Source organism: Antechinus flavipes, chromosome 4, assembly GCF_016432865.1.
Source record: "Antechinus flavipes isolate AdamAnt ecotype Samford, QLD, Australia chromosome 4, AdamAnt_v2, whole genome shotgun sequence".
Taxonomy (NCBI): domain Eukaryota; kingdom Metazoa; phylum Chordata; class Mammalia; order Dasyuromorphia; family Dasyuridae; genus Antechinus; species Antechinus flavipes.
In genome coordinates, this window is record NC_067401.1 from 194,201,523 (window position 1) to 194,228,244 (window position 26,722).

Sequence of the window (26,722 nt, forward strand, 5' to 3'; positions counted from 1 at the left end):
AATATTCCTCATGGTTCTTCCTTATTTTAAACTTTAAATCCCTGCCATTATAGTTTCTTACTATGTATTCATTTGAGACTTTTTTTATTTAGTATTTGTAGAGTTCATACTTTTTCAGGCTGGATTTTTTCCATCTTCTTTAATTTTTCCTTTTGCTGCCTTCCAATACTCTTTGGGGCCTTCTGTCCCTGTCCCACATGTCCCTATAGGCCTCCTAAATCATGAAGCTGAGAATAGCTTCTTGGTCATAGTCTGGGCCAGGCTTAAGGCTGGTAGAGAAATTGCCTGCTTTCTTTTTATTTAAATATATTTATTTATTTATTTAAATTTAAATTTAAATTAAATTTAAAAATAGTTGATATCTGTTTAACTTGGGTTCCATTCTAATTCCTGTATCCTTTTTCACTCTCCTATCTCATTACCAAAAGAGAATGTAGTTGTTCCCTGAACTGCCTTTGGTCCCTATTCAACACCTCTCCCCTTCCCCTAGAGAGTTAATTTTCTGTCTTTCTCCTGCTCTCCACATTCTCTCCATTCCAAGTTTATTAGTGGAAGGAGCCTTCTGAAGAATGTTTGGGGATGATAGGGCTCTTAGTCTGTTTAGGAAGACTGAGACAATTAGTCTCAGAGTCAAGTAAAGTGCATTCAACTAGGAATTGGAAAATAGGAGTTTAGTCCAAATCTTTACCTCCAACATGCTGTGTGATCTTAGGTAAATAACCTGACCCTCTGGACCCTGAATTTCCCAATTATAAAATGGAGATGGTGAACCTAGCCCGTGTGTGGTAGGACAATAAGATGCCAGAAAGAAAGAGAGATCTGGAAGTAAAGTGGCTATAAGAACACCAGGATTCGTTATCTGGGGCCCTGCTAGCTCCAGTCCACAGGGCAGGAGCTAGGGCTCAATGGGCCAGGTGTCTCCCGCTCATCGTCTAAACAGCTTTTTTACAATGTCAAACAGGGGAAAGGCGGCTAGAGCAGCACATCCCCCCCCAGGCTGTTTCTAATGGTAAATATATCTGCTCTCTCCATGCTCCCATGCTCGGTCGCTCGCTTGCTCAGGGAGGGGCTAACCTGCTGGGGGCTCCCACTAACTGCATGCCCCACCAGGCCTGCCCTACCTAGGTCTGGCTGGGCCCCAGCCTACCAACCAGGCTCACGCTGGCAACCGGGGCATCAGCCCTAAAGAGGGTACAGGAGGGAACCTGGGTGGCAGGAATCTTGGGTCTCCAAGAGCTGGCCACAGAGTCTTTGTTGGTCTTGCTTGTCTTTATTCTTTATTTCCTCTGCTCTATCCTTCATGTCCCCATAGTCTTCCTAAACCCTCCTTAACTAGTCCTTTCTTCCCTCTGTTTCTTCTTCTCCTCTCTGCCCCCGGTGCCTCCCTGACCTACTCTTCCTTTGAATTCCTGACTGTCCCTCAGACATTTCTTATCTTTTCCTACACTTTTCTATACAGCTAAAGGTACAGTCAGTTCCACCCTATGTAGCCAGAGTGGGATATACTGATAGTCCTTCAAAGGTTGTTGCTTCTGAGGCCTCTGGTGCCCTTAATTCCACTCTTCCAACCCCCCAACCTTCTAGAACTCTCAGTGCTTTTTCAAGTCAAGGGTTGGTGAACTGGAGAGTCCAAAGAAGAGAGATTTAAATTCTTCTGCTGCCCCTGATGCTGTTCTGCCCACCTGGAAATAGCTGCCTTGCTCTAATTACATTTAGCTAGTGCTTGGCTTTCTGGTGCCATCTTAGAGGTATTTGTTTTTCTCAGCAGCATTGTCTACCTTCTGCCTCTGGTATAAACCTTCCTCCATAGGACCCTAAGAAAGTGGTTGAAATGTACCCACTCCCCTCATTGGAGGCTGTACTGCTCTTGGTCTCAGCCCCACTTTAGAAGAGAGTTGGGGTTCAAAGAAGACTTTGGGGTTCCATCCCAAAGTTCTCAAAATTTCCACATTGGTTTAGAGAAATTTGGGAGAGTGAGTCTAGGAATGCGATAGAGGATACCCCAAAGCAGTCTTGCATCCATGGAGATCTTATTTTTTGGAAAATCAACAAATCAAAACTCTAGGATAGAGGAGGATAGAAGAGGTGAGTTGGATAAAGCACTGTAATTCAATTGAATAAAACACTAATCTTTTGTTGTGGTCCAGGCTCCATGTGCAAGGAGGGAATGAGACATGTCAGGGAGCTCTGAGTAGAAAGGCTGGACTGAGGTATTCCCAGAATCCTCTGAATCTTGGTCCTGTTCTTCATAGTAATAGGGCAGGGCCTGAACTTGTGGGTTAAAGATTACTCAAGTTGGCAGCAGCTTCTGGAGCTCAATTCATCAGTTCCTGGCTTCCAAGCTTCTGCTACTGGGGCAGGGATCCCAGGCTTCTTTATTTTTATTTTAATTATATCTTATTTTTTATTCATATTATTACTCCCTAAAGCTAAAATCCAAGTATTTCTCATTTTAAAGCAGAGTCTCAGGTTTGTCCTGAGAACACTTGGCCGTCTATTTCCAGAGCCTTGCATGATTATAAACAGCCAGTTTTCCTTACATCTGAATCTCTTCTGTTGCCATTTACACCTATTTCCTCTTGCTCAGACCTCGGAAAAGAGGGAGACCATCCTCACCCTCTCCCTTACCCCAAACACTGATTCCTTCCATGACTGGAAGATCCCTAAAGTTAAGGCAGAGGTAACAGAAGTCACACAGTTTGAAAATACTGGTTTTATTAATGATCTCTTTAGTTCTGCGATTCCCCATCTCTTTCATCCCCTATTTCCCAGAGGTTCACTCCCTCCCGCACCATTTCTCTGCCAAACCCTCCTGGCTGATAAAACGAGGAGAGGAAACACCTTTATGAGCTCGAGAGGGCCGGGCTCAGTTCCACCTAGGATAACACAGAAAGAAACAGACCAAACTGCATTTTCAGGTGGCCAGGACCCATGAGCCGCTGCGGGGTCTCCCCTGCAGATAAATAGGCCCAGGGCAGCCCTAGATGGAGGGGAATAGACTCAATGACCTCTAGCAATCCCTTGCCAGGCCCAGTCCTCTAAGAGTGGGTGCCTAGAGAGCCCCTCCCCCATTGCCTCAGTGATCCTCTCCCCCTCCCTCAGAGTCTTGGGGTTGGAGGATGGGGAGAAAGAGGAGCCCTCTCTACTCATCTCTATTGCTGAGAGACAGACCCCCTCTAGCCCCTCTACTCCACTTGACTTTTTCCCCCTTTAAGCTTCTTCCCCCTCCCCCCTCAGCACATTCCTGCCTGACAGCTCTGGCTTGTACCTGCCTCACTGCTGTCCACCTTGTTTCAATCAAGTTGGGGGCAGGGAAGCTGGCTGCTTGGCTGCACTTGCAGGGGGGAAGGAGGGGGATGGGAGCTCGGACTCCATGATTTCTCCTCCGACTGAGTGAGGGCACTGAGTGGGCTGAGGCTGCCCATTCTGGGCCCCATTGCCTTCACTGACCTTGAGTTTGGGGGCCCCTGCTGGTCAATAACATTCTTTTCCCTCCTCCCCCACATCCCCCATCCCAATAAAAACAGAGACATGTGCTGTCAACAATGGTGGATGTGACAGCAAGTGCCATGATGCAGCTACCGGCGTCCACTGCAGCTGCCCTGTGGGCTTCATGTTGCAGCCTGACAGAAAGACCTGCAAAGGTAAGAAGGCCTCAAGTGAGGATATGGAGGAGATGGGAGTGGGGGGAAGAGCCCATGGGCCAGGGGTCACTTAGTCCCAATTACGAGGTCTGGGACCGACTCTCCCTAACCTAGGACCCTCCAACTTCAGAGAATAGAAAATATATTTCTATCCTATAGCGGAAAATGGACAGTTTCCAGGCTATTTACCTCATATTTGGGGGTGGGGATATAGAAGAGAGGGTGGACTCTTTTAATATATGTGTCAAAAATTCTTCTTAGCAGATCCTCCTAAAAAAGGTAAAGCTCACTTTACCCTCAACTCGTACCTCATACCGTCTCGTATCTCACACCCTCATAGAATTATGGTATTTAGGAACCAGAAAAGAACTTGAGATACAAAACCCCTCATTTTTCAAATTAAGAAACTAAATTGGGTTCTCAATGGAGGTAGGGAAGTTGAGGGGCAGGGAAGGAAGTTTTTTGCTAATTAAAAATATTTAAATTAAATTTAGCTTATTTTAATTATGTTTATTTAAATTTCATTATTTCAATTTCTATGTGTATATACATATACATACATACACATAAAAAATTTTTTAAACAACCACCAAGTCTTAGAGAGTTGTTGTAACAGGAAGGCTATACACTTCATTAGTGGCAAAGCAAGGACTAGAACCCAGATAGCCATACTTTCAGTCCTTTAAAAAAAACTATGCCATACTGCCTCTCCATTTTTTTTTATTGCTCTAGTTTTTCTATCCACATGTCTCAGCTCAGTCCAAGGGGTACAGTAATCCAATCTCTTTCTATTCTCTCCTCCATTCTACTCACTTCCTAATTCCACCCCTTCTTTTCTCTCTGCTCTCTGCCCTACATCCTTCACCGTGCTTTCATCCCCTCACAATCTTTCTCTTTCCCTCCTACCATGTTAAGGAATTATGCCAGTAATAACAGCCCACTCCTAATCAGGAAAGCAAGAAGGGGAGGCAAGAAGATTACAGTTTACCTCCTGACTGCCCTGGTGCCTGATGTAAAAGGCTTGTTCTCTGCCTGTTTTGATGAAGTTATCTCTACACCCTTCCTCCCCTTAAAAATCTGGGGAGGCAGTTTCCATATTTTCTATTCCACAATTGTCTCCCATTCCTCTCCATCCCCTCTAATAGCCAATTCTAGATGAAAGTCATATTGAAAGCACTAACCTATAAATATTTGTTGTGTTCCTCTTCCCCTACATCCCCTCCTTTTCCCAGGAAAGGAGAGTGGAAATTTCTATAAGCTTTTTGGCCTTGTTCTTTGTGTTTCTCTGTGGAACAGCTGCCATAGAAGAAGGGGGAGGGGAGGGGCACATGGGTCAGACCGCCAGAGTTAGGGGGCTTCCGGCTTGGGAGGACTTTTGACAGGTATGTTAAAAGCAAATTAGAAGTCTGCCCTCTACCCCCCCCCCCCCACTAACCTTCCAACTGAGAGGTAAGTAGCCTGGGTCCTGTCTGTCACCAACTCCAAGAACTTGACCTCGTGAAGGAAACAACTCTTACTTCCCTCCCTCCAAGCTATGGTCAAAAACTGCCTCAGGCCTGATTTTCTCCAGAACCCTTTCATCCTAGTCCTATTGCTAGGCCTCCCATCACCCCCTCAATTACCTATCACTGGTTCTCTCCCCCCCAAACTGGGCCTTTATCTGGGTTCTCCTCCAGAGTTTTCTGTGTCACCCACTCTCAAATCCCATCTTAGTGTCCCTTATTCAGCTCCTCTCCTCATGGTCCTCAGGGTTCCTCACGATGATACTGCCAAGGAATAAAGAAAGAAACTCCCTTGTTCACCTCTCAATTATCGTTATGGATAGGGAGAATGAAAGATGAGACTTCCCTTTTCCAACTAGGATTCTGCCCCTGTCCTTATTTTTTCTTATCCACTCCACTGCTCTAGTCTACTCTCTTAAAGCTTAATGGTCATTTTCTTCTATCTCCCCATTTTTCATCTGGAAATTCAGGCCCAGGGAGGAAGAGGAGTCTTTAAAGGACAGAATCCCTTAGGATAAGAGAGAAGGGAAGGAAGAGGAAGAAGGGCAGGTCTAGTAACCCAAAACTTGTCCCCAGTTCTCTGACTCACTATGACTCCCCCTTATTTCAGTGTGTTGTTATTGTTTTTTTTTCTGTCCCTCAATCTTCTGGTTCTCCTCTTTTTTATCTCTTTACTTTTCTGTTTTTGTCCTTAAAATTCCTCCAACTCAGATATAGATGAGTGCCGTCTGAACAATGGAGGCTGTGACCACATTTGTAGAAACACAGTTGGCAGCTTTGAATGCAGCTGCAAGAAAGGCTACAAGCTACTCATCAATGAAAGGAGCTGCCAGGGTGAGTATGAGCTTAAGCAGAGAAGTCAAGGGAGCATTAGGACTGTAGAAATAGGGGCCAAAAGGCAGGGGATTTTCATTGAGGGGAGTGTAAGAAGGAAGATGGGCATCCAAAACCAGGTAAACACTGTAAGGGACCTTCTTTCCTGGTCCCTTAGAACCTGAACTACTTGAATCTCAGTTCACCTTCTGGTACCACTTATTATTCCTTTTCCCTCCTCCAAAATCTAGGCAAGGATTTATTAGAGAGGGACTCCCTCTCGGGGGTAAGGGTAGGGGTGGGTTATATCATTTTACAACCTCCTGCTCCTGTCTTGGCAGGTGGGATAGATAGACTTGGGGTCTAGAAATCATAGCACAGATTAAGAGGCTTAAATCTCTGGGGAAAACTGTTCTACCCCAAATCTTACCTCTAGATATTGATGAGTGCTCCTTCGATCGAACCTGTGACCACATCTGTGTCAACACCCCAGGAAGCTTCCAGTGTTTCTGTCACCGAGGCTACCTGCTCTACGGGCTCACCCACTGTGGGGGTGAGCCAGAGACCCTTCGCCATTACCCCAACCCAATCTTTAATCTCCTAGCCCTTTATGCCTTCCTTAGCCCATCCAGGGCCCTTACCCTACACTGACCCAGGGGGTTCCCTTTATTCTCACCAAATGAACGAATCTTGCTCACTTTCTAACTGTATGTATGGGGGTATTGGTATCTGAATGAATTATGAAGGGCAGGACAGGTTCTGAGAGTAGGACTCTTGTGTCCCCAGTGTGTACCCGGACCTTTATAGGAATTTCTGTGTTAACTCCGTCATAATGTGTGCTCCTGACGGTTTCCCTTCCTCTGGACAGCATGGACAGAGAGAATAGTAGGGAGGAGGAGCTAGTGCACACAGCAGGCCTCCAGGTTAGATGTGTATAGAGTTTCGAGTTCAGACAGAATTAAGTCATCATTCCCAGGCCATGGGCCAATATCCCACAAATATCGACTGTGATACCAGTTACTGGGAGAAACATCATCGAACCCAACCCACATGTCTCCAGCCACTCATGCCGGAATCACCCTCCATAAGTCCGTAAGATTCATGTTCAATATCCTTCCAAATAGCCTTAAGATCACAAAATACACTGTCCTCCCGAGCATTCTGAGAGACAATGCAGGGCTCAGCAAAGTCCAAGCATCTATGATATGGGTGCTCCCTCTGCTGGTGCAAGCTGCAATTCCTCCACGAATTAGTAAAAAGCCTTCCAGAAAGGCTGGAGGTCAGCTCTGATGGTAAGCTTCTCAGAACTTAATGAGAGCGGATCTTAGAGGACAGTAATAAAATCTGTGTCTGGGACCCTCATCTTTCCTGGGGAGAAAGACTAAGAAAGGAGAGAAAGTCAAGGGAAAAGGTCTTCGAGTAATAATTAGGCCCTAGCCAAGATTCCTGTTTATAGTATAAGCAACTGATCATGACCTCCTGCCTGCAAAGCCCCCAGAGCTTCCCCCTAATTTTCCCCCTTGACTCTGAAGCCCAGTTCTGCCTACATAAAGGCATTTAGGAGAGAGGAGAGAGTTTGGGTGGGTCATCCCTTTAATACTGTGGGTGTGGGAGAGTAGATAGAGCCAACAAGGAGCTGAAGCAGGATTAGGGCAGGTTCCAGAGAGTGGCTATGGACAGAAATGATCAGGCAGGAGATGGGCCAAGACTCCTCGAAGCCCAACTAAATTCAAATTTTTTAAGTTCACTTTTTACTGGATCTGTGCTTATTGGAACTTTTCATTGGCAGTTCATCCCTGTTACTGATCTCAGGGTAGAACTTATGAGAAAGTAAATAAAGCAAACCTCAAGTGGGACTAGGTCAGGGTTGGCTAAGAGCTCCTTTCTGTCAAGAACTGTTCCTTTGGGGCTAGTAGTCATCTTAGGGGCTGTGGAAACCCCAGCAGAGCTCCTGCCTGCTCCAGCATGTCAGCCTAGCAATGTCCTCTGCCTCCAGATGTGGACGAATGCAGCGTTAACCGAGGAGGCTGCCGTTTTGGCTGCATCAACACCCCTGGGAGCTACCAGTGCACCTGCCCCACAGGCCAGGGACGCCTGCACTGGAATGGCAAGGACTGCACAGGTGCGTGATGCCCTCTGCTGGCGATGGTGGGCACTGCCCTCCGTGAGATACGGGACTAGCAGGGAGAAGAGTGATGGGGTGGCAAAGGGTAAGTCTGCCAGTCTAAGCAGAGGAGGATGGGAAAGCAGACTGGCAAGGAGCTCCTAAGACAATATAAAGAGCGAACTAAATTATAGTTGACTCTTGTTACTTTTGATTGCTGAAACCGTGGCCCTAGAGAGGGAAAACCGGAGGAAAATGAAATGTTTGTTTTACTTTACCACTCTACCTTCCACTCTGGCAAACGCATACATTAGTGCCCCGTGTCTCCTCTCAGAGCTGGTGAAGTGCCAGGGCAGCCCCGGGGCCCCTCGGGCCATGCTCAGCTGTAGCAGGTCGGGCAAGAAGGACACCTGCGCTCTGACCTGCCCCTCGCGGGCTCGCTTTCTGCCAGGTAAATGAGTGGGCATGAATCGGCTGGGGGCCACGAGGAAGGAGTTCTGGGAAAGCCCCAGGGAGGTCCGGACAAGAACTCTACCCTCCCTAGGGGTTCTTCCTCCTTTTGGGGGGTCCAATCTGTAACATGCTCCTCTTCCCCAGAATCAGAGAACGGCTTCATGGTGAGCTGTGGCACTCCCAGCCTCCGCTCCTCCCAGTCCCGGAGTGGCAACCACACCAGTACCCACCACTGCCTTGGTGAGCCCTTCTCCCCAATTCCCACCATCATCAATCTTCTTTGAAAAGTTTCATTTCCTCTCCACCTGCTCTCAGGTTCCTTAACCCTAATTCCCTTTGGTGCTTTTAATACTGCATACTAATCACCATTCTGTCTTTTTTTAATCTATTCTAAAACATCCTCCTCAAAACATTCTGGATTTCCTGCTCACCCCTTCAGTTCCTGTTATTTTGCTAAATCCTCCAAATCTTAGTTTATTCTCTTCCCTCATCACCACCATCATCTTCTCATTTCCCTCCTCCTTGAGTCTGGAGCCAGCCCTCAGATTCACTTGAATCTTTGATATTCTATTTAGAAACAGCTGCACTATCCGTCAAACAACGGGCTTCCTTCAAGATTAAAGATGCCAAGTGTCGCCTGCACCTTCGGAACAAGGGCAAGCTGGAGGAGGCAGGCAAAGTTGCAGCATCAGGTCAGGATTCTGGGTGTCCGCCCTCATGGAACAAGAGGCAGGAGATGTCATGAAAAGCATGGCTAGGAATTAGGAAAGCTGAGTCCTGCTCCCTTGCTCTGTCCCAGCAAAGCTCTTACCTTAGGCCTTCATCTTAAAATGAGGACGTTGGACTAGATCAGTTTCTTAACCTTTTTGTGTCATGGACCCTTCTGACATTCTGGTAAAGAATATGGGCCATTTCTAACAATGCTATTAAATGCATAAAATAAAATACATAGGATTATAAAAGCAATGAATTACATTGGAATATAGTAATCAAACTATTTTAAAAACCAAGTTTACAGAACTCAAATTAAAAACAAACAAACCTGAACTAGATGTTCTGTTCTTTCCAGCCCTAATGTTCTTTCGTTCTACATACACTGAACCACCATGCTCTGCCTCACTCCCCATCTCAGTCTCTGTGCTTTTCAGGTCCAAATAACTTGATGCTCCATAAATTCTCTAACTTGTGGGTCTTTTGTGCATCCGAGTCTGGGTTAGATCAGATAAAAGAAGTCACTTGCAGGGATCTCTACACACAGAATAGGCAAATGACAGGAGAAGGGTTCTTTTTTTTTCTTTTTTTCAAAGGATCAAATGATTTTGAATTATAACTCTTTCTAACTCTTCCAAGATTTCCAGTCTTATGATTGAGAAATGAAAGAGATTAGGAGGTACAAGCAGTTCTCCAAAAGTTACCCAAAAGCTGGGTGCAGACGATTAAGAAAAAGGACATAAGCTGGTTTCTTTTTCTTAGCTGGAGTAGATTGTAGGAGTAAGGGTCTGTGATGGGACTGAATAGTTCTCTTCTTCAGGTGGGACTCCCTGTTCTGACTGCCACGTCACCTTTATCCACCTCAAATGTGATTCGTCCCGTAAGGGGAAAGGCCGCCGTGCCCGGACTCCTCCTGGAAAGGAAGTCACCCGTCTTACCCTGGAACTAGAGGCTGAAGTCAAAGCTGAAGAAACCACAGGTAGAACTGAGGAATCTAGGGCAGATGAGAAATGGAAGCAGGAGATGGGAAAGGAGCTGGGCATGCAAGGGAATTGGGAGTGAGGAATAAAGGAGGGGAAAAGAAAAGTAAGACTCAGGAGAGCCTGGCCACAGAGAACTTAGCTGCCCTTGTCCCATCCTGGCTGCCCCTCACTCAGCCATGGGGTCTTCTCGATCCCGGGTGTAACCCTTTCCCCAGTGGACCATTTGTCCTCCTGATCACAGCTTCTTCCCTGCACAGCAAGCTGTGGGCTGCCTTGCCTCCGGCAGAGGATGGAACGGCGGCTGAAGGGGTCACTGAAGATGCTAAAAAAATCCATCAATCAGGACCGCTTCCTGCTGCGCCTGGCAGGCCTGGATTATGAGCTGGCTCACAAGCCCGGCCCAGCCGGGGAGCGGGCAGAGCAGGCAGAGACCTGTGTGCCCGGGCAGCATCGCACCGGGGTCAAGTGTGGTAAGAGAGTGTGGCGGGACACGGAGCTGGTGGGAGTGGGGCACACAAGCAAGGGCTGGCTGGGGACAGAAAACAGGCATGGATTCTTGAACCACCCCCTTGTTATTCCTATTTACACTGTTCCAGTTTGTGGCTTTCCAAATCTTCAAGCTCCGACCATTCCATCTCCTTCTGTCCCTTCATGTCCCTTAGAGCTCAGAGTATAAATTTTATTTGCCAGGTTCATATTCTTTCATTACTCCATACCTCCTGTACCAGCTTTCATCCCCTATCACACACCCTCCGCACAAGATCTAACTTTTCCCCTGTGGGGAGAGGGTCCCAATTCTGGGGAAGTGGGAGGGCAGTCCTAGGGCTGGGTGGGGGGGATGGCTAGCACGGCCGACTCTCCCTCAGTCAGCTGCCCGCAGGGAACGTATTACCACGGCCAGACGGAGCAGTGTGTGCCATGCCCACCAGGCACCTTCCAGGAGAGGGAAGGGCAGCTCTCCTGCGACCTGTGCCCTGGGAGTGATGCCCATGGGCCCCTCGGAGCCACCAACATCACCACATGTGCAGGTGCCAGGGGAACAAGCAATCCAGCCTGGGGAGGGGTGGGATGAGGGAAGCCCCTGGGCACAAAGCCATTGACTGCTACCCTAGTTGGTGCCTCATGCATCCCTGCCCCATGGCACTGCATCAGCCTATGGGCAGGGCCTTCGGACGCCCCCCATCAGAGTTTGGCCCTTGGTTTATTGCAGGTCAGTGCCCACCAGGTCAGTTCTCAGCTGATGGGTTCAAACCCTGCCAGCAATGCCCACGTGGCACCTACCAGCCTGAGTCAGGACGAACACTGTGCTTCCCCTGTGGCGGGGGCCTCACCACTAAGCATGAAGGGGCCGTCTCCTTCCAAGACTGCGACACCAAAGGTAGTAAACTCCAAGCTCCCCATGATCATAGATTTAGAGTTGGACAATACTATCTGATGATCAATTCTGATGGATGTGGCCATCTCCAGCAATGAGATGAACCAAATCAGTTCCAATGGAGCAGTGATGAATTGAACCAGTTATACCCAGTGAAAGAACCCTGGGAGATAACTATGAATCACCACATAGAATTCCCAAACCCTATATTTTTGTCCACCTGCATTTTTGATTTCCTTCACAGGCTAATTGTGCACTATTTCAAAGTCTAATTCTTTTTGTGCAGCAAAATAACTGTTAGGACATATATACATAGATTATATTTAATTTATACTTTAACATATTGAACATGTATTGGTCAACCAGCCATCTGGGGGAGGAGATGGGGGTAAGGAAGGGAAAATTGGAACAAAAGGTTTTGCAATTGCCAATGCTGTAAAATTACCTATGCATATATCTTGTAAATAAAAAGCTATTTAAAAAAATATTTAGAGTCGGAAAGGATTTTAGAGATCAGACCAACTCCCTCATTTTACAGATGGAGAAATTAAGACCTAGAGAGGGTAAATGATTTACCCGAGGTCACGTGGCTAACATATAGCAAAACCAGGATCTGGACCAAGATCCTCTGACTCTCTTTCCTTAGTCAGGTTGCCTCCCAACTTCCCATGGCATAGATGCCTCTGGTGACTCTGAGGGGTGTCCTAGACATCCCTGCTTCATGAGACTGGATGCTATTGTGGGCCCATGCCTCGAGACTACTCCGTGACCTTTAGCTTACTGTACGCAGATCATTGCATATTGACCACTGAGATAAGCTAACATCCATCCTTCTTCCCCAGATCTATGTGACCCTCTCTACTTACCTTTCCTCCCACAGTCCAGTGCTCCCCCGGTCACTACTATAACACCAGCATCCATCGCTGTATCCGCTGTGCCCTGGGTTCCTATCAGCCTGAATTTCGCCAGAACTTCTGTACCCGATGCCCAGGAAACACGAGCACTGACTTTGATGGCTCCACCAGCGTGACCCAGTGTAAAAGTGTGTGCGGGACCAAAGGATAGGAAAGGGGAGAGTGGATGATGGGAGAGGGGAGCAAAAGGGATGAAGAGCAGTGGGTTGACAGGGACAGGGAAGGTGGATAGGGCTAGAAATGAGGCACACAAGGGAAGTTTGGAAGGGACATGGATAAGGAAACAAACCTCTCTGCCTTTTTAATATTCTTGATATACATTGTTCTCTAAAGATGAACAGGTGCTGGGGAGGCAGGGAGGTTGGGAGGTTGGGAAAAAGGAATGCAGGAACAAAGAAAGATGAAAAAAACTCGGTGACCATCCAAGAAAGTAATTATCCTGGCACCATGGTAACCCACAAACCACATGCATGACTACAGCTTCTGCCCTCCTTCCCCCCAGGAGTTCCTTCTTAGGTTTCTCCATGATATTTTTATAGATTCTTGCATTCTCTCCCCATCTGAACACCCCTAACACTTCTCTTTTCATTCCCGCACTTTCCACCTGGGCCACAGATCGCCAGTGTGGTGGGGAGATAGGTGAGTTTACCGGATATATCGAATCTCCCAACTACCCTGGCAACTACCCAGCAGGAGTTGAGTGCACCTGGAACATCAATCCACCACCTAAACGAAAGATCCTCATTGTAGTGCCAGAGATCTTCCTGCCCTCTGAGGATGAGTGCGGAGATGTCCTTGTCATGCGCAAGAACTGTGGGTAGTAGCAGAGTTGTGCTGGGATGAGGGTGCTGGGGAGGGCTAAAAAGGATGGGAGAAGGACAAGGAGGGAAGGGATGGGGGACCAAGGAACGGAGAGACGGGGGGCAGGGAGAAGAGACTGAGGGAAGGAGGTGCTAAGAGAAGCAAGGGCTTCTTTCCTCCTTCATCCTAGAAACTTTGCCTTTTTATACATTTAAATGTCAACATCTTAATATTGTCTAGGTACTAATGTGCCAAAGAGACATTGTACCAGCACAATGTCTGGGTAACAGATTGATGTGTGGGGTGGGAATAAGAGGGAGAGGGCGATGACAATTCCTATTTCCCAAAATTTTGTCAGTCTGATGCTTTCTATCCGATTCTCATCTCTGAACTCTCTGCCTAAGACAGATCCTGTTCCCCTCTTCTCCTCACTTTGTTACCTCCTTACTCTTTATGCCCTCAGCCTCTCCATCCTCAATCACCACCTATGAGACGTGCCAGACCTATGAACGGCCCATCGCCTTCACCGCTCGCTCCCGAAAGCTCTGGATCAACTTCAAAACCAGTGAAGCCAACAGTGCCAGGGGCTTCCAGATACCCTATGTCACCTATGATGGTTAGGAGGTCAGGGGTGTGGGGGGACTCGCGTTTTCTTTCTTAAGTTCAGTGAGAGGCAAAAAGGCGGCGCAGGGAGTGAGCGAGGAAGCTGGCAAGTTCCCTCTCCCTGAGCCCTATCATATCTGTTGGTTTTGCAGAGGACTATGAGCAATTAGTAGAGGATATTGTGCGAGATGGTCGGCTCTATGCCTCTGAAAACCACCAAGAGATTCTGAAGGTGAGGAAAAGAAGGGGACGTGGTAGGGCGGGGAAGTTAAGGGGAAGGGAGGTGATAAGTAGGCGCTGAAAGGATTATAGGATCATAAGACCTTGGCTCTGTCCCTATCCCTTAAATTTTGGGTAAATCATTTCCTAGCTGAGCCTGGATGATTTCTGAGATTCCTCCAAGTCCTAATATTCTATGATTCTTTGCAGTCCTGTAAGGATGAAGAAGGCAGCTAGATGATACTATGGATAGAGCCCTGAGTCTGGAATTAGGAGGATTCATCTTCCTGAGTTCAAATCCAGCCTCAGACATTTACTAGATGTGTGATCCCGAGTAGTAATTACCTCTGTTTGCTTCAGTTTCCTCATCTGTAAAATGAGCTGGAGAAGGAAATGGCAAATCACTTCAGTATCTTTGCTGAGAAAATCCAAAAATGGGGTTGTGATACTCTGATTCATAAAGAGGCTTCCAGGGCTACCAAGAAGGCAAAGTCAACAAACATTTATTAAGTTCTTAGTATGTGCCAGGTATTATGCTAAGCTAAGCACTGGAGATACAAAGAAAAGCATAAATAAAGATAAAATGAAGTCATGTAGCCAGGGTTGGTCTGAGGACTATGAATTTTTGAGTTGATTTCAATTTGTGGAATAATGAGTTTCTAGAAATGATGAATTTCAAAAAGTAGAAGATGGGAAATGAGAAGATTTCCCTGGATGCTATCTTTAAACAGTGGAGGATCTGGGAGGAGCTCTCCAAAGTCCAAAGGACTAGGCAAGGAGCTTAGAATAATTTATAAAGAAGGCCCAGAGAGGAGGACACAAGCCATTAATCAATTAACTCAACAAATATTTGTTGATCACCTACTATGTGCACAGTCTTGATTTTCATTTGCCTTCATTTTGTTCACTATGGTATGCCCCCCTTTCCCTCTCCAAGCTTTAAAACTAATATAGTCAGTACTTTCTCTTGTCCTCTACAGGATAAGAAGCTCATCAAGGCTTTCTTTGAAGTGCTAGCGCACCCACAGAACTATTTCAAGTACACAGAGAAGCACAAGGAGATGTTGCCCCGATCCTTCATTAAGCTGCTACGCTCCAAAGTTTCCAGCTTCCTTCGACCTTACAAATAGCCCTCCCCAGTTCCACAGACCCCAGCTTCAAAGCTCCCTGGTTGCCTAACCCTCATAACCCAACAGCCCCCATCTACTGCCAAGGAACTCTCTCTCTCTTTGGGGAAAACAAATATTCACTATGCAGACTACTTATCCTCCCATTCTATCCCTCCATCTCCTTGCCTTTCTCCCTCTAATTTACCCATTTTTCCATTTCCTACATGCTCCCTAAGTGTTGGAAAAGCCATTCATTGCTAAATCTCTTCCCCCTAAGGGATGGAGTAGTGGCCCCACAAACTGACCTTTCCTTAGCCCATGTTCTATGGTCAGGATCAGTTTAAAAGGGGTGAGGGGGTCCATGAAGGCAATTGGTCTTAGGGCAATTTTGCCCTAGAGACAAGGCAGGGAAGGTGTATCTGCCATTCTCAGGGCTGTGCCCTGACTGTCTAGAGCCAGAATCCTCCCCTCCTCTCTGATATGTATCTCTCAACCCATGGCAACTCAGGCAGCCCAGGGTCTTACCAAAGAAGTCTTTGGCCTGCAGGCATTTCCCTAGCACTGATCCTCTGTGGGGCACAATCTGAGCACTCTCCTCAATACCATCCTTCACAACCACCACTGAAACCTGGGTGGATCCATCATCCTGCCCGAGAAGTTCCTCTTCCTTTCCCCACCTGAGCCTTACCAGTCAAGGGCTCACAATAATATCCACCACTGAGCAGATGTTCTCTGAACTAAACAATGAGGAGCAGATGAGGAACTGGCAACTGCCACACAGATCACAGTGCTGTGGCCTCCAGAAGAAAATGTAGAGTCCACAGAAGAGAAACCGGGTTTTAAGCATTGCCAAAAAAAGAAAAAAAATCTAAAGGACTACACTACAGGATGACTGAATACTAACCGCAGACACTAACCCTTTGCCCCAACCTATAGCCCCTGGCTCAGCCATCCTCCCTTACCCCATTCCAGTGCTCCCTGGGGGAGTCCTGCGCCACTTCCTAAATCACATCCTTAAAGAACCGTGGCTCCCAACAGGAAACCACCCTGGGCTACACCTGGGAGCCCCAGGTGACTCAATGGGCTCTACCAAAGAGGGCTCAGCCCTGTGGACTGGAGCTGCCTGCCCTCGGCCCCAGGCCCGGGGCAATGAGAGGAATGTGTGTGCACTTGGAGAGCCTTTTGCCCACCTTGTCCACATCTAATAAGTGCAATCATTTTGAGTCTTTATGTTATTTAGAGGGAGTTTTTTGTTTTGTTTTGTTTTCTATTAGAAACAACCCTATTTATAGCTGCCCAAGAAAGAAGAGTGTATGTTTGGAATGGAAGAAGAGAGGTTTTGATTCACATGATATGTGAACTGAACTTTTCAGGCCTGGAATATCTGTTAATCCCCAGCAGCCACTTATAAGATGACCAAGGGGCATGGGCCAAGCTGGACCAGAGCTATAGCTCAGAGACAGGTAGAATTCTGGAGATCTGATGGAGCAGAAAGCTTTGTGGCCTAGTAGTCACTCAGTCCATGCTGCAACATTTTCCTTCTGCTTCCCCTGGGAGCAGAAGTTAGGATTTCAGAGACCTGATGGAAGTGGTCATTGGCTGCAAGTAGGAGTGGCTTCCATTTCTTCCCTGGACTTGGGACTGACCACCTTGCTGTTCTGTCTTCCCTTGGACCAAGAGGCATTATTCAGAAAGGGGTGATATAGGACTCCCATGGCCAGGAAGAAGGCTAGAGAGAGACTATGAAAGGAATTCTTTTTAAGATATAAGGCTGTGGAAGTCAGGCCTTAACCAGTCTTTCTAACCCTATCCCAACCCCCAAATCTTCCTCTGAATCCTTTTCAATGGCTTTATCAAATGCTGCTTTTCAAAAGAAAGAGGGAGACGGAATCAAAATATTCATTGCAGATCCTTCATATATAATGTTCCCTAAACCCGGCTGCCACTGTTAGATGCTATTTATATCCATCTCTTTTCTCCTTCAAATCACAAAAAGTAGTCACAGCCTTTATGAGTCACTTCTGGAGAATAAGGAGTTAAGGCAGAATATTGGAGAAAGTGTTGCTTGCCTGTTAACCTTCCTCCTTCCCCACCTAGGACTCAGTAGTAAGGGACTAGACTCCTTTGAATGGGTCCTGTGGCCAGTATCCATTTTTCTCATGCACTAGCCTTCATTATGTAGTTTTAAAGATTAGGTGGCTGACTTGTTTCCCGGGGTAAGTGAACCACTGAAGCTGCAAGAAGCAAGTAGGAACTTGCAAACAGAGGAAAAATTAACTGGCCAAGATGTCAACACTTCCCAGAAGTGCTTTGCAGACTTTTTAATATGACCATCCTAACCAGTTGCCCAACAGAAGGTTGTTATTTTGCATCTTAGAACACAATTTACAAAGCTGCCTCAGAAAGCTAGCTTTAAAATTTACATGAAATGTACCTTCCTCTCCCCCAAATCTTCCTAGTCTTATGGTTCCTGGGCCTGAAAGTGGCTTCCACAGATTCCTGAGTCCCTCTGATATTAACAACAAAGAAAATGCATTGGAAACTAAAATATAGATTTGTTTGCCCAGCTCAGTTCAATGAAGACCACTGAAAACCCACTTTGGAATAGCAGCTTCCCAAATACCTGGCTAGATAGCTAAGACCCCAAATGTATGTCATGTTTCTCATGTCTGCATGCAGAAGAGGAAATACCTCTGGGGACAGAACAGGATAGTAGTGTTAACAGATAAACATTTAGAGAACTGTTGAGGGAATGAAGCATCTTTCCTAAGTCTCCCAGAGGCAATTCTCTGTTTTCCTGGTGTGGGTGGTAAGAAAACAAAATGGGGACTTTTCACATGGGAACCATGAAAGGAGGAAGCTCTCCCATGACCAGAAGACCATGGGGGCTTTATTTACCTTGTTCTTCTCAATATTATTCTGAGAATGAGAAATCATTGCTTTTTTCAGAGGTTGTCAATGGGTATATGGAGCATGTGAGAAAGGCAAAAGAATAATTAAACCCCAATTCTCTCCTCTTTTCTGCCTCTCTGTGTATCGCCAGTTTAGGTTTGAATCTTGCATTGGATAAGATTTTCAAAATTAGTGAAACTCCAACTGATTCCTTGATGATGGGATTTGTTCTAGATTCTTGGGCAGCTTGCAATGGGATTTGCTAGGGAGGCCTCCATTTCACCTCATTCTGAAATAGGAAGACTGGAAACCTCTAAGAGCATAGACATTGGACTGTGACTGACCCAGGCACTGGTGCTTCCCTCCCTAGTCTCTTCTTCAGTATTTGGTCAGAATCAGTCAGACAGTTTGGGCAGATTTGGTGTATAGTTCAGGGGCTTTGGTTCAAAACTGAGGTTTGATTTATGAAAAAGGTGTTTTCCATAATCACACTTTAGGCAAAATGAGGATGTGATAATTTGTTGTTTCCTTGAATGTCCCTGAGAGGTTTTCAGGAATCTAAGATTCTCTTATCTGATGACATTTGAGCCCCCAAATACCATCCTTAACTGAGGAAGGGGATACAAAAATTTAATTGACTTCAGAATGTGAAACTAAACCAGTCTACCTGGTTTCTTCCTGAACACAGGGGGGAAAGAATGAAAATGGATTGAACAAGTTGCTGGGATTTGACCTGATAATTTGACCTGATACAAAGATAACACAACTTAGTCTTAGTACTTTATTAGAATGAGTCATGTAAGAAAAGGCCTAATTGGAGGTAAGGAAATCCCTAGCTCTGCTATCAAGTGGAATCTTAAGCCTACTTAAAACCCAGTCAAAATGGCACAGTTGGAATGAGGTTTAAACAAACTAAAAACTTCAGCCTTCTGTGAGGGTTGGTTTGAATGTCCCCAAACAGAAATATGACCACATAGGACATATGGGGTTTTATTTTTATTTCTAAATACAAAAGAAATCTTGAAATGATGTTTTGTCTGTCTTCCACCACTGCCACTTGAAGCATCTCCTACACAATCAACATTAAACAACCAATGCGGTTTTCATAAAGTATTTTGCACTTGGGGAAAAAAATTGTATCTGAACTTGTAAAAAGAAACATTTGGATTTTGTATTGTCTTTTTTAATTATTATTATTATTGTTATTATTAAATTACTAAATGAAACTTCTGGTCTGACTAGTATTCTCTATTAAATTTGTCTACATACCTGATCCTACAGTTAAAAATAATTCTTCCTACATTCAGGCAGGCACACAACAAATTGTATAGAAAGCTATCTGAAAAGCTTGCAAAGACTGAATTCTTCCTTTTGTCTGTTTTGTGACTTTGGTGCAGAAGCAGTAGCAAAGGATACCCTACTAAGAGACTTAGGGAGTGAGGTATGAACCCTGAGACTTTTAGTCAAAGTCTTTCCTCCCCATAATCCCATATTTAGGACTTGCCCTGAGAGTATCAAAGATGTCCTAAATCCTAAGACAGTATAGCTACTAAGCATCCCTAGGGATCCCCCACCATAATTTGTAGTTTACAAGATTAAGCATATAATCATCAATCAATCAGCCCCAATAGACATGAGAAATACACTTCAGATGAATTAAATCATTCGTCTTTTCTGGGCCCTAAGGAGCCCTAACCTTAAGAAAATTAGAAGAAATTTCAGTATCTTCTCAAGGGAAAGAGGAGGGAAAGATTCTGCTTAGAAAACAGTAGTCTGGATCTGCACCAACTAAAGATAAAGAATGAAAGAATTTTAGATCTGGAAGGAGTCTTACAAGGTTATTCTCTCATTTTCCAGATTAGGAAACTAAGGCTCAGAATTAGTAAAGTGCCATTTTGGTCTAAGGTCATACAAGTAATCAGTGGAAGTACCAGGACTAGAATTTGTCAGAATTTGGGGAAGTGGGTCAACTTTATTCAGTCTTGCAAACTACAACTAATTAGTAACTGAACAAAGAGGAACCCATTTTGGAGAAGCAGTGTGATTCGATGAGAATGCTGGAAATGGGAATGGAGATCTCTGTTCAAAGCCTATTACTTTGTGACTCTGAGCATCTCACAATTTCTTGGGGATCTGGATGGGGTATTATCTATAAATATCTTTTTTTTTACTCTCACATCCTATTATCCTGCTTTGATTCTAGGCTCTGTTATAAAGAAAAACCCTCAGCAAGTTACTAATATTCTCCTCCAACTTTCAGATTCAGCTTTATAGATTTCTGTATTCTTGAAAGCAAAACAAAGTATCAACATAATGGGAAAATACTAGAAATGTCCTGAAATAAGCTTCAATGTTCAGAATTGAGCTTTTTTTTTTATGGGCATTAAGATAGGAAAAAGGAATGATAAATGTTGAAGGAAATCTGGGAAAACTGGGGCATTAATGCATTGTTAGAGGAGTTATGAAATGATCCAACCATTCTGAAGAGCAATTTAGAGCTATGGACAAAGGGCTATCAAACTGTACATACCCTTTGATTCAGCAGTATCTCTACAGGGACTATATCCCAAAGAGATCATAAAAGAAGAAAAAGGATCCACATATCAAAAAATGTTTGTAGCAGCTTTTTTTGTAGTGGTAAAGAAATAGAAATTAAATGGATGCCCATCAGTTGGAGAATGGCTGAAGAAATTATGGTATATGAATGTAATGGAATATTATTGATCTATAAGAAAAACTGAGCAATATGATTTCAGAAAAGTCTGGAAAGACTTATATAAACTGATGCTTAATAAAGAAAGAAGAAGTAGAACATCGTATACAGTAACAGCCAGATTGTGTGATGGTCAAACATGATAGATTTAGCTCTTCTTAGCAATGGGAAGATCTAAGACAATACCAATAAATAGAGTGGGATAGAAAACACCATCTGCATTCAGAGAGAGAACTATGGAGACTGAATGTGGATCATAGTATTTTCACCTTTTTATTTGTTTGTTTGCTTTTTCTTTCTTGGTCTAATTTCTTTGAACTAATTTTTCTTATATAACATGACAATATAGAAATATGTTTAAAAGGATTATATATGCATAACCTATATCAGATTGCTTGCTGTTTTGGAGAGAAAGAAGGGAAGGGAAGAAAAGAGAAAAAAATTTGGAACACAAAATCTTAAAAAAATGAATATTGAAAATTATCTTAACATGTATTTGGAAAAATAAGAAACTATTAAGAAAAAAATTAAATCAAATTAAATGAGGTATTGAGTCATAGGGCTTCTAAATTGTACATGGTTTTTGCATAAACTGACACCTTATTCTTAAGGGGTCTTAACATTCTTGTACCTATGTAAAACAAAGGGAATAACTTTCTGAAAGTGCTTATAATTAATAATCATACAATAATGAAATATTTCAATTAATTCAATCTGAAAGATATTTTTTAAAATACTGATTAAACACTTATTTACTTTTCCAAGGCACTGTGGTAGATAACTGATGATACAAAAATGAAATAGAAGACAAACTCACATTTCTATACAGGCTTAACTGAAGCTTTAAAATTTATAACAAACTCTGAATGGAGTTCATCCTACAGAGGAAAGAACTTGGAATTATTGGTAATATGCTATATCCATGTCCCCTATAGGCTAGGATAAATACATGGAGAGGAAAAAAGCAGTTCAGGAAAACTATCCAGTACATCAAGTGAGTCTGATATCATAGATAATATTTGTCACCCATAGTCTTCACCTCTATACAGCGGGAAGCAGGATATTTTTTTCTTTCCTTCATTTGGGTCAAACATTATGATTATTATACATTTGATTTCATTTGGGAGAAAGGTTCCTTTTATTTACAATTTTGTAGTCATCATATGTACTCAGTACATCATATGAAGATGTATGCATCTTCATATCTTCATATTCATTATTTTTTACAGCATAGTAATATTTCATTATATTTATACAGCACTATTTGTTTAGCTATTCCCCAATAGGGATCTGTTTTATTCTCAGTCCTTCGCTATTAAAAATTATGTTATAAATATCTGGGTGTACATAGGGCATTTCTTTAAATCTTTGATCCCCCCCTGAATTTTTAGATCAAAGACTATGAACAGAAAATCCAGTTTAAAGAAAGCATAGTGAAAGATTTAACTAAAGAAAGTGGTTCTGACGATGGTTAATGATGAAAATGAACTGACAACAAATAAAAGATAGAAAAGATCTGCAAAGACTTTTATATCAAAATTTACCATCAATGATCAAATTGAATTTGGATTCTAACATCACTGTATCAGATATTTATAGAGAATACAGAAGTGGTGCTGAGAAGAAAAGTATTATATTACTTTTTTGTGGTAACAACTAATTGGTTTTTTATTTTTAATGTGTGCCTTTATTTCAGAATAACTCAGCAAATTGTAGTATATAAATGTAAGGAATATTATTATGCAATAAGAAATACCTACCTTACCAATCCTATTCATGCCACCCAAAATCCTACTTCTTCCTTCAAAACTTTGTATGAAGCTGATTCCCTGATTTCTAATTCCCTTAGTGGCTAGTGCTTATGCCCAACAAATTTACCTTATTTCTAACATTAGGAAACCATTACTGTGATCAGTGTCTGGGATACTATACCACTCCCTTCTACATATAGGGAACTTGATACTCAGGACCTAGGCACATCCACATCCATCTCTTCATGCAAATCTCATTTTTCTTCCCTGGCATTCTCTTTCCTTATATCTTCAGGATTTATTTCTTGAGAATCTCTCTTTTATTCAAAGTAGAATAAGCAGAGCCAAAAGAAGAATGTATAATGACAACAGTGTAAATGAAAGAACATTAAAAAAGAAAGGAAACTCTAAGTAACTGAAAAGGTAACAGTGTCCTAAATAATAGGTAACTAGGAAAAACTCCTTCATCTTTTAAGAGAGGCAAAAGACCTGAAGGAAAAAACATTGCCTACACAATTGGACCTCATCACTCTAACATTTGGTTTTTGGTTAATTGTTTTTACTATGTTGCAGGAGAGGATTAAAAGTTAGGTTGGGATACATATATATACAGAAATGACTATGATAGTCAACTTATTTATATCTACATCCTTTGTCTATGTATATTCCTTTTAACTGCCCTGACAAAGATATAGTTCTCAAGAGTTACAAGTATAATCTTCTTATGTAGGGATGTAAACATTTTAAAGACTATATTTGTTGGAAGTTTTTGTTACCTTTTTATGATTTTCTTGAGGCTTGTATTTAAAAATCAATATACATAGAAAGAGGGTGTAGATATAAATAAGTTGACTTTAATGTGATAATATAAAAGAGGAGGTAGAAAAAGGATTGCACTGGGAGAAAATGAAGGGGAAGGTAAATTGGGGTAAATTATATCATATGAAGAGACACAAAAGATCTATACTAATAAATAGAAAGAAGGGAGGGGAATGAGCATTGTTTGAACCTTAATCTCAATATAACCTCATTATTCAAAGAGGGAATAACACATATACTTAATTTGGTATAGAACTGTCTCACCCTGTAGGGAAGTAAGAGGGAGAAAGGGAAAAGAAAGGGGGAGACTAAGAGAAAGGAGTACAGAAGTAGAAGAGAGAGGGATAAAAAGGGGCAGGGATGATAAAAGAGAGGGCAGATAGAGGAAGGTGGGGTATCAGAAGCAAAACACTGGTAAGGAGATAAAGAGTAAAAGGAGAGAGATAAGCATAAATTGGGGAAAAAATAGGATGGCCGGAAATACAGAGTTAGTGATCTTAAGTGTGAATGTGAATGAGGTGAACTCTCCCATAAAGCAAAAGTGGATAGCAGAGTGGATTAAAAGCCAGAATCCTACAATGTGTTGTTTACAAGTACTTTTGAAGCAGAGAGATACATACAGAGTAAAGGTAAAAGATTGGAACAGAATATATTATGCTTCAGCTAACATAAACAAAGCCAGGGGTGGTAATCCTAATCCCAGAACAAGAAAAAGCAAAAACAGATCTAATTAAAAGAGATAAGGAAGGAAACTACATCTTGTTAAAGAGTATTATAAAGGGTACAGATAATAAAATAATATCAATATTAAATATATATATATATATGTATACACACACACACACACACCAAGTGGTATAGAATCAAAATTCTTAGAAAAGTTAAGTGAGTTGCAAGAAGAAATAGACAGTAAAACTATTCTAGTGGGGGGATCTCAACATTATTCTCTCAGAACTAGATAAGTCTAATCACAAAGTAAGAAAAAAGTAAAGGAAACAAATAGAATTTTTTAAAAGTTAGGTAATGATAGACCTTTGGAGAAAACTGAATGGGGATAGAAAGGAATATACCTTTTTCTCAGTGGTACATGGCACATACACAAAAAATGACATATTAGAGCATGAAAATGTTATAATAAAATGCAGAAAGGCAGAAATAGTGAATGTATCTTTTTTAGATCATGATGCAATAAAAATTATGTGTAATAAAAAGCCACAGAAAAATAGACCAAAAATTAATTGGAAACTATATAATCTAATCCTAAAGAATGAGTGGCCCAAACAAGTCATGGAAACAATCAATAATTTCATCCAAGAGAATGACAATGAGACAACGTACCAAAACTTATGGGATGCAGCCAAAGTTCTTAGGGGAAATTTTATATCACTAAATGCTTACATGAATAAAAGAGATTGATGAATTGGGCATGCAACTAAAAAAGCTAGAAAAAAAGAACAAATTTTAAAATCCCAAATAAATACCAAATTAGAAATTCTGAAAATGAAAGAAAAGATGAATACAATTTAAAGTAAGAAAACTATTGAATAAATAAAGCTATGAGTTAGTTTTTAAAAACCCCAACAAAATAGATAAACCAAAGGTTATCTTAATTAGAAATTAATTAGAAATTATCTTAATTAGAAAAAGGAAAGAAGCCAAATTTCCAGTATCAAAAATGAAAGGGTAAACTTAACATCAATGAAGTGAAAATTAAAGCAATAATTAGAAGTTATTTTGCCCAATTATATGCCAATAAATCTATCTAAGTGAAATGGATTAATATCTACAAAAATATAGATTGCCCAGATTTTTTTTCTCTTTTTATTTTTTGTTTTTATTCTTTTATAAAGCTTTTTATTTTCAAAACCTATGCATGGTGCTTCTATTGGGCTTATACCCCAAAGAGATACTAAAAAAGGGAAAGGGACCTGTATGTGCCAAAATGTTTGTAGCAGCCCTGTTTGTAGTGGCTAGAAACTGGAAAATGAATGGATGCCCATCAATTGGAGAATGGCTGGGTAAATTGTGGTATATGAATGTTATGGAATATTATTGCTCTGTAAGGAATGACCAGCAGGATGAATACAGAGAGGCTTGGAGAGACCTACATGGACTGATGCTAAGTGAGATGAGCAGAACCAGGAGATCATTATACACTTCGACAACGATATTGTATGAGGATGTATTCTGATGGAAGTGGATTTCTATGACAAAGAGACCTAACTGAGTTTCAATGGATAAATGATGGACAGAAACAGCTACACCCAAAGAAGGAATACTGGGAAACGAATGTGAACTATTTGCATTTTTGATTTTCTTCCCGAGTTATTTTTACCTTCTGAATCCTATTCTCCCTGTGCAACAGGAGAACTGTTCGGTTCTGCAAATATGTATTGTATCTAGGATATACTGCAACATATTTAACATTTATAGGACTGCTTGCCATCTTGGGGGGGTGGGGGTGGCGGGAGGGAGGGGAAAAATCGAAACATAAGCGAGTGCAAGGGATAATGTTGTAAAAAATTACCTTGGCATGGATTCTGTCAATACAAAGTTATTATTAAATAAAATAAAATTTAAATTAAAAAAAAAAAACCTATGCATGGATAATTTGACAATAATGACCCTCGCATAGCCTTGTGTTTCACATTTTCTCCTACTTCCCCCAACCCCATCTCCTTGATAGCAAGCAGTTCAATATATGTTAAATGTGTCAAAATATAAGTTGCATCCAATATGTATAAACATATTTATACAATTCTCTTGCTGCCCAAGAGAAATCAGATCAAAAAAAGAGAATAAATGAGTAAGGAAACAAAATGCAAGCAAACAATAACAGAAAGACTGAGAATGTTATGTTGTGATCTACATTCAGTTCGTACAGTCCTCTCTTTGGGTGTAAATGACTCTTTTCATCACAAAATCATTGGAAGTAGCATTAATCATCCCATTGTTGGAAAGCATCACATTCATCAGAATTGATCGATATATAATATTGTTGTTGGGTACAATGATCTCCTGGTTCTTCTGATCATTTCACTTAGCATCAGTTCATGTAAATTTCTCTAGGCCTTCCTAAAATCCTCCTAATCACTTCTTATAGAACAATAATATTCTATAACATTCATATACCATAACTCATTCAGCCATTCTCCAACTGATAGGCATCCTCTCAGTTTCCAGTTTCCTGCCACTATGAAAGGAGCCGCTATAAACATTTTTGCACATGTGGGTCCCTTTTCTTTCTTTAAGATCTCTTTGGGATATAGGCCCAATAGAAACATTGCTGAATAAAAGGATATGCACAGTTTGATAA

The 26,722-nt window shown here is 42.5% G+C and overlaps 1 protein-coding gene and 1 long non-coding RNA gene across 2 annotated transcripts in view; one reads left to right on the forward strand and one right to left on the reverse strand.

Moving 5' to 3' along the window:
* The window catches only part of SCUBE3 (signal peptide, CUB domain and EGF like domain containing 3), a 50,084-nt gene extending 30,735 nt beyond the window's left edge, over positions 1–19,349 (forward strand). The window contains exons 7-23 of the mRNA XM_051996453.1: positions 962–1,009; positions 3,528–3,644; positions 5,858–5,980; positions 6,396–6,512; positions 7,956–8,081; positions 8,398–8,514; positions 8,661–8,756; positions 9,092–9,208; positions 10,048–10,206; positions 10,468–10,680; positions 11,077–11,238; positions 11,421–11,588; positions 12,466–12,627; positions 13,115–13,312; positions 13,764–13,916; positions 14,056–14,135; positions 15,103–19,349. Coding sequence (XP_051852413.1) covers positions 962–1,009; positions 3,528–3,644; positions 5,858–5,980; positions 6,396–6,512; positions 7,956–8,081; positions 8,398–8,514; positions 8,661–8,756; positions 9,092–9,208; positions 10,048–10,206; positions 10,468–10,680; positions 11,077–11,238; positions 11,421–11,588; positions 12,466–12,627; positions 13,115–13,312; positions 13,764–13,916; positions 14,056–14,135; positions 15,103–15,252 — 2,306 coding nt within the window. The 3' untranslated portion in view covers positions 15,253–19,349. The remainder of the gene's footprint in view (positions 1–961; positions 1,010–3,527; positions 3,645–5,857; positions 5,981–6,395; positions 6,513–7,955; positions 8,082–8,397; positions 8,515–8,660; positions 8,757–9,091; positions 9,209–10,047; positions 10,207–10,467; positions 10,681–11,076; positions 11,239–11,420; positions 11,589–12,465; positions 12,628–13,114; positions 13,313–13,763; positions 13,917–14,055; positions 14,136–15,102) is intronic.
* Positions 1–26,722, reverse strand: part of LOC127561173 (uncharacterized) — a 65,028-nt gene that overhangs the window by 18,036 nt on the left and 20,270 nt on the right. The window lies entirely within an intron of this gene.